At 50.3% G+C, this 12080-nt stretch overlaps 2 protein-coding genes across 4 annotated transcripts in view; one reads left to right on the top strand and one right to left on the bottom strand.

Annotated features, from left to right (window-relative positions):
* The first annotated feature begins 6332 nt into the window (after positions 1-6332).
* gjd6 (gap junction protein delta 6) lies at positions 6333-8264 on the top strand. The gene is made up of 4 exons (XM_041899601.2): positions 6333-6663; positions 6721-6822; positions 6937-7277; positions 7308-8264. The coding sequence occupies exons 1-4, from the start codon at positions 6333-6335 to the stop codon at positions 7584-7586; spliced, it is 1053 nt and encodes a 350-aa protein (XP_041755535.2). The 3' UTR covers positions 7587-8264.
* Positions 8265-8536: 272 nt separating this feature from the next.
* sh3gl3a (SH3-domain GRB2-like 3a) overlaps positions 8537-12080 on the bottom strand; it is a 55408-nt gene continuing 51864 nt past the window's right edge. For 2 of the 3 annotated variants that reach the window (XM_041899155.2, XM_041899156.2), the window contains one exon: positions 8537-11788. In XM_041899155.2, coding sequence (XP_041755089.1) covers positions 11586-11788 — 203 coding nt within the window. In that variant the 3' untranslated portion in view covers positions 8537-11585. The remainder of the gene's footprint in view (positions 11789-12080) is intronic. The other variant, XM_045225280.1, reaches the window with a different exon arrangement.

Below are 12080 nucleotides of genomic sequence, written 5' to 3'. Positions count from 1 at the left end.
ATACACCTCACCTCTTGACAGAACAACACACCATCATGGAGTCAGCAGGAGCAGTGGCGGCACCCAGGTTGCTGGAGGAGCAGTTACATTATCAAGACAGCTTGTTCCAGCAACTTGAGGCCGCCCTTGACGAGGTGTCCAACAAGATGAGTCGCTTGGTGACGAGGGAAGTGCCCACGCCATCACCCACGATCCCATCACCAACGACCAGTCCTCCTCTCTCAGCACCGGAACCCAGTGGCATTCGGCTCTCGCTCCCGAGGGCATATGACGGTTCTGCAGCCGGGTGTCAGGGTTTCCTCCTGCAGATAGAACTATACCTGGCTACTATACACCCGGCGCCCTCGGGATACGAGAGCGTCGCCGCCCTCATCTCCTGTCTATCCGGTAAGGCGTTGGAATGGGCCAACGCCGAATGGAGGAGAATAGACGCAGCTACCATCACCTACGCTGAGTTCTCCCGCCGCTTCCGGGCAGTCTTCGATCACCCACCTGAAGGGAAGGCGGCGGGGGAGCGTCTGTTCTACCTCCGACAGGAGAAGAGGAGCGCACAGGAGTTCGCACTGGAGTTCCGGACGTTAGCTGCGGATGCGGGATGGAATGAGAGGGCCCTCATCGACCAGTATCGGTGTAGCCTGCGAGAGGACGTTCGTCGTGAGCTGGCCTGCAGGGACACCAACCTATGCTTCGACCAGCTGGTGGACATCTCCATCAGGCTTGACACCCTGCTGGCCGCCCGCGGACGTCCCGAGTGGGGGTCGTCCATTCCATCCTCCAGCACCTCTGAGCCAATTCCTATGGAGCTCGGGGTGCTGGCGCTAGAGAGAGGAGGAGGGAGAACCCGAGGAGGGCCAATCCCTGCACCAACTGTGGCCGTGGAGGACACACCGCGGCCAGGTGCTGGGGAGGGTCTTCTGAGAGAGGGGACAACAGGTCACGCACTGGGGAGTCATTTCAGGTGAGTAGGCGCCCCACTTACCCAGAGCTCTCTGTTGGTCACATGAGCATTCCTGTGCGTTTTCCACAGGTGGCACCTCATTCCCAGCATAAGGCGCTAGTAGATTCAGGCGCAGCTGGGAACTTTATTGATCGGGCATTTTGTGCTAGGTTAGGAATTCCCCTTCGGCCGGTAGAAGTTCCATTCCCTGTCCATGCGTTAGACAGCCGGCCGTTGGGGTCGGGTCTAATCAGGGATGTCACGGCACCGCTGACGATGACTACGCAGGGGGGTCATGAGGAAATCATTCAGTTCTATCTGATTGACTCTCCTGCGTACCCAGTGGTGTTGGGGCTTCCCTGGTTAAGCACCCACGATCCTACCATAGCGTGGCAACAGAGGGCTCTTATGGAGTGGTCTGCCCAGTGTGTAGGGAGATGTCTAGGTGTTTCCATAGGGGCGACCTCGGTAGAGAGTCCGAACCAAGTGCCCGCACTGCGCATTCCCCCAGTATGAGGATTTAGCACTAGCGTTTAGCAAATCGAGAGCAGCACGGCTACCTCCTCATAGACAGGTGGACTGTGCGATAAATCTCCAGACCGGAGCAGCTTTTCCCAGGAGTCGTGTGTATCCCCTGTCTCAAGAGGAGACTGCGGCTATGGAGACTTACATAGCCGAGTCCTTGGCACAGGGATACATACGGCCCTCTACTTCTCCGGTTTCCTCGAGTTTCTTCTTTGTGAAGAAGAAGGACGGGGGATTGCGCCGTGTATTGATTACCGTAGTCTCAATCAGATCACAGTAAAATACAGTTACCCACTTCCACTGATTGCGACGATGACGGAGTCATTACGCCGGAGCGCGTTTCTTCACAAAGTTGGATCTCAGGAGCGCGCATAATTTGGTGCGCATTAAGGGGGGATGAATGGAAAACAGCATTTAGCACCACCTCGGGTCATTACGAGTATCTCGTCATGCCGTATGGGTTAATGAATGCTCCTTCAGTCTTCCAATCCTTTGTTGATGAGATTTTCCGGGACATGCATGGGCAGGGTGTAGTGGTGTACATTGACGACATTCTAGTGTATTCTTCTACACGAGCCGAGCATGTAGCCCAGGTGCGCCCGAGTATTGAGACGACTGTTGGAGCATGACTTGTATGTCAAGGCAGAGAAATGCCTGTTCTTCCAGGAGTCCGTCTCCTTTTTGGGTTATCGGTTGTCCGCGTCTGGCGTGGAGATAGAGGTAGATCGGGTATCAGCTGTGCGTAATTGGCAAACTCCAACCACCGTAAAAGAGGTGCAGCGGTTCTTGGGTTTTGCTAATTACTACCGGAGGTTTATCCGGGGTTTTTGGACAGGTTGCAGTTCCCATTACGTCCCTGCTAAAGGGGGGTCGGGTGCGCTTGCGGTGGTCAGCTGAGGCGGACAGGGCATTTGTCAAGCTGAAGAACCTGTTCGCTTCGCCCCGGTGCTGGCACATCCGGATCCCTCTTTGCCTTTCCAAGTAGAGGTGGACGCGTCCGAGACCGGTATTGGGGCAGTCCTGTCACAACGGTCCGGCACGCCACCTAAGCTCCGCCCCTGTGCGTTCTACTCCAAGAAGCTCAGCTCGGCGGAGCGCAATTATGACGTTGGGGACAGGGAGCTGTTAGCTGTAGTCCAGGCCCTAAAGGTGTGGAGGCATTGGCTTGAGGGGGCTCAACACCCTTTTCTCATTCTGACTGATCACCGCAACCTGGAGTACATCCGGGCAGCTAGGAGATTGAACCCTCGTCAGGCTAGGTGGAACATGTTCCTAACCCGGTTTGTGTTTAAGATCACATACATCCCTGGGTCCCAGAACGGTAAGGCAGACGCACTGTCCCGACAGTATGACACGGAGGAGAGGTCCATTGAGCCTACTTCCATACTGCCGAAGTCTTGTCTGGTGGCTCCGGTAGTATGGGAGGTCGATGCGGAAATCGAGCGGGCGCTGCGTACCGACCCTACTCCCCCGAGTGTCCTGTGGGGCGGACGTACGTTCCGCTCGAGGTTCGTGATCGGCTTATTTCGTGGGCTCATACATCACCCTCCTCTGGACATCCTGGTATTGGTGGGACGGTGCACTGCCTTAGCGTGAAATACTGGTGGCCAACGTTAGCCAGGGATGTGAGGGTTTATGTCTCCTCCTGCTCGGTGTGTGCCCAGTGTAAGGCACCTAGACATTTGCCCAGGGGTAAGTTACATCCTCTGCCCGTTCCACAACGACCATGGTCCCACCTATCTGTAGATTTTGTGACCGATCTACCCCCTTCCCAGGGTAATACTACCATTTTGGTCGTTGTGGATCGGTTTTCTAAGGCCTGTCGTCTCCTCCCACTGCCGGGTCTCCCTACTGCCCTACAGACCGCCGAGGCCCTCTTTACCCACGTGTTCCGGCACTATGGGGTCCCCGAGGATATTGTGTCCGACCGAGGTCCCCAGTTCACCTCCAGAGTCTGGGGGGCTTTTATGGAACGCCTGGGGGTCTCGGTTAGCCTTACCTCGGGGTACCACCCAGAGAGCAATGGGCAGGTTGAACGTGTTAACCAGGATGTGGGTAGGTTTTGAGGTCCTATTGCCGGGACCGGCCGGAGGAGTGGTCGAGGTATATCCCCTGGGCAGAGATGGCCCGGAACTCTCTCCGCCACTCCTCCACCGGATTAACACCTTTCCAGTGTATTTTAGGATATCAGCCGGTCCTGGCACCGTGGCACGAGAGCCAGACCGAGGCCCCTGCGGTGGACGAGTGGATTCGGCGCTCAGAAGAGACGTGGGACGCTGCCCATGTCCATCTGCAGCGTGCCATCCGTCAACAGAAGGCGAGCGCCGATCGCCACCGCAGTGAGGGGCCGGTGTACGCACCGGGAGATCGAGTCTGGCTCTCGACTCGAAACCTGCCCCTCCGCCTGCCCTGCCGGAAGCTGGGTCGGCGGTTTGTGGGGCCCTTCAAAGTCCTGAGAAGATTGAACGAGGTGTGTTACAGATTACAACTGCCTATTGAGTACAAAAATATTAACCCCTCGTTCCATGTGTCTCTTCTCAGGCCGGTGGTAGCTGGTCCACTCCAAGAGGAGGAGATAGGAGAGACCCCTCCACCCCCTTTGGACATCGAGGGGGCACCGGCGTACAGGGTCCGGACTATATTGGACTCGAGGCGCCGGAGGAGTGGTCTCCAGTATCTCGTGGAGTGGGAGGGGTACGGTCCGGAGGAACGGTCCTGGGTGCCCAGGAGGGACATCCTCGATCCATCCCTCCTGACTGAGTTCCACCGTGGGCATCCCACGCGCCCGGGTCCGCGTCCTCCTGGCCGTCCCCGAGGCCGGGGTCGGTGCACGGCTGGAGCCGCGCGTCAAGGGGGGTACTGTCACGGATTCTGCCGAGGCTGCTCCTCCTCCTTGTACGAGCAGGCGTCGGCGGTCGCCGTCCCCGGAGTACTAGCTGCCACCGATCTTTGTTCTGTGTGTGATTGCTTTTGTCTGTCTGTCACACCTGTGTCCAATTGTTTATTGATCACCTGTCCTATAAGTTCTGTCTGTTTGCTTAGTAGGATTGTGTGTTGTTGTTCGCCTGTCGTAGTGCTGCGTGTTTCGTTTCTTGTTTTCTGTTTTAGTGTTTTACGCTTTTTGCGTAATGCTCGCCTCTGTGTTTTTCGAGGCAGGTTGTTTACCGTTTCCTTGTTGGATTATTTGAGTAAACTCTGTTGGACTGAGCCTCGGTGTCCTGCGCCTGACTTCCACCCTCCATACACCTCACCTCTTGACACAGGGTAACATTTATAAAATACCTATGTTTGGATTCTGAATCAGGGTAACATTTATAAAATACCTCTGTTTGGATTCTGAATCAGGGTAACATTTATAAAATACCTATGTTTGGATTCTGAATCAGGGTAACATTTATAAAATACCTCTGTTTGGATTCTGAATCAGGGTAACATTTATAAAATACCTCTGTTTGGATTCTGAATCAGGGTAACATTTATAAAATACCTCTGTTTGGATTCTGAATCAGGGTAACATTTATATAATACCTATGTTTGGATTCTGAATCAGGGTAACATTTATAAGTTAATGTCCATTAATGGACAAGCTCATTGCTCATTGCTGTATCTTCAGGCTGCAGAGTAATCTATAAAGAATGTATATCAGCCAGCACTATCAGTGAGCTCTCTAAAGTAGGAAGAGTCTCTTAGAAGGGGGTTTAAAATGGAACCCTGAAGACAAGAGAGAGAGGGAGAGGGCATACCATGGGAGTCGTGTCAAGTGGCCGTTCGTCCAGCTGGCTAGGGTGTGTGTGTGTGATTGTGTGTGCATGTGTGTGCAAATGCATGTGTGTGTCTTTGTGTCCGTCTATGAATGTGTGTGTGTGTGAGACTGTTTTTGTGTGTACGTCCATGAATTTGTGTGTGTGTGTGTGTGTGTGTGTGTTTAGAACCGTTCCTTATCTTTGAAGAAGTCCCGGGATGGGATGGCTCACTTGCAGAGATGACGCCACTTCTCTGGTTCAGAGACAGGGCCAGGAGACAGGAGAGTGCCTGCCTGTCTATCTACAGAGGAGTCAGGACTCCAGTGGATCTACAACCAGTGGATATCCTAAGAATCTTGTACTACAGGACGGCTGGTGTACCATTAACCCCAGCTCAGAGTGACAGTCCTCAGGTATTTCCTCCTAAGAGAGCCAGGGTTGGAGTGGACCCAGAGGAGTGTTGGAGTTGCCAGTACAGCCAGGGGAAGAAAGGATCCAGGGCTATATTACATCTACAACAAATGAGGCTGGATGAGGGGAGGTGTTGCCCTTCTTTGACCGCTGTGTGTTCCAGGCAAGCTATCCAGGGCTTCAGTGGATCTACAGCACCTGTTCCCTGTACATCCAGGACTGACAGAGAGGAGAACTGGATCTGCCTACACTATAATTGATTGGATTTGTATAACGCTTTTCCAGTGCTCAAGGCGCTTTACATGCCGCTGTAGGCTACACCAGGCAGCTCGTCCTTCTTCCCCGAGGCAGCAGGACACCAGCAGTCAGAGTGCTGTATGTCAGTGCATCCAGTGGAAGAGCGGATCCAGGGCTATATCTGATCTAAAACCAAGGAAGAGCATGGAGGTGTGGATGAAACCGCTGTGTTCCTAGACCGCTGTGTTCCTAGACCGCTGTGTTCCTAGACCGCTGTGTTCCTAGACCGCTGTGTTCCTAGACCGCTGTGTTCCTAGACCGCTGTGTTCCAGGCAAGCTATCCAGGACTAGTGTGGATCTCTAGAACCTGCCCACATTGAATCCAGGGGTGGAGGTGTCTTGAACTGGTACTGCCCAGACTGACACTGTATTGGAGCCATCTTGTCTTTCAGAGAGGAAGACGGCCATCGGCAGCCATCATGACGGAGTGGACGCTCCTCAAACGTCTCCTGGACGCCGTCCACCAGCACTCCACCATGATTGGACGCCTCTGGCTCACCGTCATGGTGATCTTTCGCCTCCTCATCATTGCCGTGGCGATTGAGGACGTGTACGCCGACGAGCAGGAGATGTTTGTGTGCAACACCCTGCAGCCGGGCTGCGCCACTGTCTGCTATGACGCCTTCGCCCCCATCTCACAGCCGCGCTTCTGGGTCTTCCACATCATCAGTGTCTCGACTCCATCTCTCTGTTTTATCATATATACGTGGCATAATCTGTCGAAGCTGCCGCAGGGACACGGGGGGCTGGGCCAGGGGGTTCACCCAAGGGACTTGCCTCGAGACGGGGGGAAGGATGGAGGTCGAGAGGCATTCAACCGGAGCTGCGACTCGGATAGCTGCTCCATTCGTTCGCACCGGCACTTAGGTCACAGCTTGGCCAATGTCTTGGAGGGAATCACTGCCCAGAGTCATAGCCTCCTAAAGGGAGCTGCCACCACTACAGCCACCACAGCCACCACCGCCGTGTCTCTAACCCAGGCCAGGGCTCGCGTCTACAGGAATAGCCACTACGATGCGCCAGGGGGTCCTGGAGGTGGAGGAGGAACCAGAGGCGTCCTTTCCAAGTACTATGTGTTCCATGTGTGTTTCCGGGCGCTGCTGGAGGTGGGGTTTGTCATGGCTCAATCGTTTCTCTTCGGCTTCTGCGTGCCCGTCCACTTTTTGTGCAAGGCCGCGCCCTGCACGCAGCCCGTGGACTGCTACGTGTCACGGCCCACGGAGAAAACCATCTTCCTCCTCTTCATGTTCTGCGTGGGGGTCTTCTGCATCCTCCTCAACCTTCTGGAGCTTAATCATCTAGGATGGAAGAAGATCAAACTCTCAGTGAGGCTCAAGGAGGGCGGATCAAGGGGTAATTATGGGGTAGAGAAAGGGGGTTACGAAACCTTTGAGACTTTCGCTCCCGACAGCCCCTCACTGACGTCCTCTCTCGGGCTTAGGGACGTCACCAGTACGACGTTGCTACCGACCTTGGATCTGGTAGTCGACCACCGGCCTGACTGGACCTGTGCGGGGAACTGTCCCCCATTTAATAAGGAGCCTGAGGCTGGGATAGAGACAGGGCTGCAGCTTCCCAACAACCAGGAGCTCCAGAGAGCAGAGACACAGGTTCTGAAGAGCAAGGGGGAGGGCTGGGAATCCAAGCTACGCAGTACGGAGGTCTGGATATGATTGAACGAACGGAAATGCTGTATAGTGCTTTGGCATTATTCCATGACAACTACTAGGGAATGACTTTTGCTACACTGTATTTGAAAGTCCATACAGATGATACTGTGGTACTCATCACTGGTAATGTTGTTTCCCAAGAAAATAGAGAAAATACACCAAACAGAGTACCTGAGTGCCTGAGGTGTGGATATGAGCGAACATTTGATCAAGCTTCCCTCAGCACTGTGCTGTTTAGAACTGTGGTTCTCAAGCATTTATGACCCACCAAAACCTTTAGGAATAGTGACTCATTTTTACTGACTCAAAATGATTGACTATAAAGCAAGAAGAAATAGAACTCGTTCCAGCCACAACCCAAAATAATTCAGCCCTCACCTGCCATTTGGGAATCACTGGTCTATAGACATGATATACTTGGTGAGTCTTAAAATCTGAAATCCACTAAAAGGATGAAAATGTACATTTTCCACCAATGTTGTACTGTACCAGGTCAGTTGTATGCTTGTCAATTGTTCTTTATGTGGAACATTTAACATCGTAGCAGGGCTCTGAGCCCTCTGTTATGAGGGCTATTTATATATTTTGTATATTTCAATTGAAAGTCAATTCCATTTCCACTCAAGTCTATTCAGGAAAGGAATTCATTGTCCATCACTTTCAATGCTTTTTTGTTTGTTTGTTTAACTTTATTTAACTAGGCAAGTCAGTTAAGAACAAATTCTTATTTACAATGACGGCCTAGGATTTTTTAGGGTGTTTTTAAAAAGTTTTTCATTCACTGGGTTGGTCGTTCGAATGGAACTGATCCCAACCTGCTAAGGTGAGTGTATAGATACATACTGTAGCTATGCTGTGTATGGTAGGAACAAAGAAAAACTAAAAAGGCAAACGTTAAATGTTTTTAAACAATTTCTAAAACAATATCAAGAGGCAATTACATCAAAGATGGCTCAGTATTTGCTTTTCATTTATTTACGCAATATACAGTACATATTAATATATTCATTTATAACATCCATAAAACACCTTTTGTATAGATTATGTTACAAAAAAAAATAAAAGACGAAAAAGGACGTCATAAAGTATGAACAGCCAGTGTCCATTGACTAACTTTGTGGTGAAGTGATACTGAACAGAGTGGTTTCAGAGCTGGTTAAGTAAAGCAGAGAGAGAGCTAACAGTGGAGATGGACATTTAGTTCAGCTATAGTGTTGGGAAAGTGTCATCTCAATCATGACACAGTGGCTTTGTCCCAAATGGGACGGACACACACACACACACACCTGTCGACCATCAGACAGACACCTTAAGAAAGCAGCAGGCTATTACAGAACAGAAGGGTTGAGCTTTAGAACAATCCTCTTCCAAATTGAAGGTTTTTCCATTTCTTATGCTGCCTCCTACAAAATATCTAGCGTTTTTTTCTCTCTCACAATCAAATCCATGGCTACAGTCTTTTTAAAAGAAACCATGCAAACAGGGTTTTCCATTTTCACTAGCAATATCAACACAGAGTATTACCTTTAGACACCTTTGGACATGGTCCTATATTTCCCCTTCTTGTTTAGTTAGTGTAGTTGGTCCAGAAAGGGTTATACTTAGCGAAATAAGACGATTGAGAATGTTTAAGTGTATTTTGGTAGAAATACCCAATCCAGACTTTTGGGTAGAGGGAATGTGGCTTTTTAAATAAAATAAAAATGACCATACATGATGATGATTCAGATATGGCGTTGTTGTTCAATCATTCTGGAGTTATTCGTTCTGTTGAATGGTGAACATATAAACTCCAGAGCTATATATACACAGTACATAATACTTATTTTAGGGCTCTGATAAATGTCATTCTCAGCAGAGAGAGAGAGAGAGAGAGGGGCTATTGTCAGTTTAAAACCAACCATCAGGATGTAGAGATGTGTTACTTAGAAGGTCAGGTCAGAGCAATGCTGCACTTCCTAAATAAGCCCAGGGTTATCAGACTTCAGACATGATACTAGCCAGGCATATCTCATTAAAGGCACACTTCATTGCTTCTATTTCTGGTCACCTGTGCGGCCTTAGATAACACTTGTTTGTTTTGGAGGGTTGAGAGTCTTTGCAAGTGCAAATTACAAAGAAAAAGAAGAGCTTGATTGATGTGAATCAAACAATTTTAGTTTGGTTTGTGTGTAAGTACTTTGTGGTGCTACCACCGGGGAAAGAAAGGTGACAGAGTGTGCCTTTATTGTCTATAATTTTGAGACAATCTACAATGGTGGTCTAACGTTACATGGCGCACAAACTGTTTCATCGCATACAGTACATATCGTGGTCCATATCAATCTATATATTCACCATAGCGATAACTTTACAGACATGATATAGGTATTTCTTCTCATCGTGAAGGATATAGAAAGTGCAATGCTCGAGGAGAAAGCTAGAAAACATACAGTATGTGCTTGTCCATAGGTGCGCGTTCCGAGTCTAAAGCTTCAGTGCAATACAGACAATTTTAAAAGGACTTAAACGGTCCAAGTGGGTCAAGGCATTCACCCCTGTCTGACACAGAACAGTGGTACAGTCCTTAGAGGAGTCTTTACGTCACCGAAAGACCAGACCATGTAAACACAGAGAGAGAAGGACATTCAGAGTTGTAAAATCAGTTCCTTACAGTTTAAAAATATGTGTTTGGGGTAACACTTAAGAGCACAACAGGCAGGCGGGCAGGCAGGCAGAGGGAGGTACAGAGAGACAGACAACAGGAACAACTCTGGACACGTTATAGCCTATAATAACCTATAACTAGGGACCAGAGTTTGTCTTGGTCAGGTAACATGGTCAGGCATAACTCCTGGCCCTACAGATAACAGCAGAGAAAAGGAACAAAAAGACCAATCCTAACTCAACATCAACACTTGAAGAAAAGTTACACAGGAAAACCAAACGGAGACGTACAGTAGCAATGGGGATTTTTCCAGGAGACTCCAGGAGATTTTGTTTTCTCATGGTGGCGGATGATGAGAAAACATCATCTTTGATAACCTGGCATGACTTTTCTTCAGTTTACAACCACAAAATATTTCAACCCAAAAGTGGTTTCCCATACACAGCGATTTTCAGGTGATTCTTTTAGTTGTCTTGTCTGTTTGGGGGAGGAACCCTGATTTTCACATTTCACAAACCATGAAAAGAACATTGTAGAAAATAAATATTAAAGACAAAGAGAAAAGAGGAACACTTATTGAATGACCGTGGTGAAAAGCAAGGCGTCGTCATCTGAGGAGGACGTTGATGAACTGTGTTGTGATCAATTTCATATGACGATTTCATCGAGTTTGTGGTTAGGGGGCTGGGGGCGGGGGGCTGGGGGCGGGGCTGGAGGCTAAGTGCTGTGTGGGTGCTGGGGTATTGGAGGGTTGTGGTCTGGGGACTAGCGATTAGATGTAGATTTGACAATAAATTAGACGTAGGTTTGTGCTAAGAGTTGTTGTTGCTGAGAGTTGTGCTGAAATCCCAAATAAACCCTTATACCCTCTAACCCCTATACACGCCTATTGGATTGGTATTAACAATATTACATTTGCTTCACCCTGCCTTCTGATAGACTGGTTAGAATGTCCACTTCATTGCTTATACCTGTCCAATCTTTTCAGATCTACAAAAGTGTCTAGGGTATAGGGTCGATTTGAGATTCAGTACTGACTTTCTAAGGCTGAGGGTGTAAGGGTAGGGACTGGGGGCTGATGACTGGAGGCTTGAGGGTGGGGATTGGATGAAATGATGAAATGGACACTGTGGCCTAATCCCAAATCGACCCCTAGAACCTACGCCCTATGCACTTGTGGAGATCTGAGCAGATTCGACAGGTGCAATCTATATGGAAATAGCTCCCAGATCAAAACAGCAAAATCCTCTCAAATCTCCACAGGTACATAGGGACTAGGGACTAGGGGGGGCTGTGAGGAGGTTTGTGCTCTGGAGGTTGGTCCCTGGTTGGGTGGTGTCCTGTCCGGTGCTGTCTCACTGGGGCAGGGGTACGATAACCTCCACATAGTTGATTGGGAAGAAGCCAGAGTCTCCGTTTATCATGCCTTCGTACCAGTTGTCATCTATCTGGTTGGTGAGGATGATGATGTCACCCTCCTTGAAGCCCAGCTCGCCATCGTTCTCCGGCTCAAAGTCATACAGGGCCCTGGCACACGGCTGGTCCAGCACCTCCAACTCTGGAGGGAGGGAGGAGAAGGGGTGAGGGAGGGAGAGGGGGGAGGAGAAGGGGTGAGGGAGGGAGGGAGGGAGGGAGGGGGGAGAAGGGATAAGGGAGGGAGGAGAAGGGGTGAGGGTGGGAGGGAGGGAGGAGAAGGGGTGAGGGAGGGAGGGGGTGAGGGATGTTGGGAGGGAGGGAGGAGAAGGGGTGAGGGAGGGAGGGGGTGAGGGAGGGAGGGAGGGAGGAAGGGGTGAGGGAGGGAGGAGAAGGGGTGAGGGAGGAGAAGGGGGAGGGGGAGAGGAAGGGAGGGA

The sequence above is a fragment of the Coregonus clupeaformis genome, chromosome 15, assembly GCF_020615455.1.
Source record: "Coregonus clupeaformis isolate EN_2021a chromosome 15, ASM2061545v1, whole genome shotgun sequence".
Taxonomy (NCBI): Eukaryota; Metazoa; Chordata; class Actinopteri; order Salmoniformes; family Salmonidae; genus Coregonus; species Coregonus clupeaformis.
The sequence above is the reverse complement of the archived record's forward strand: the minus strand, read 5'-3'. Positions and strand labels throughout refer to the sequence as shown.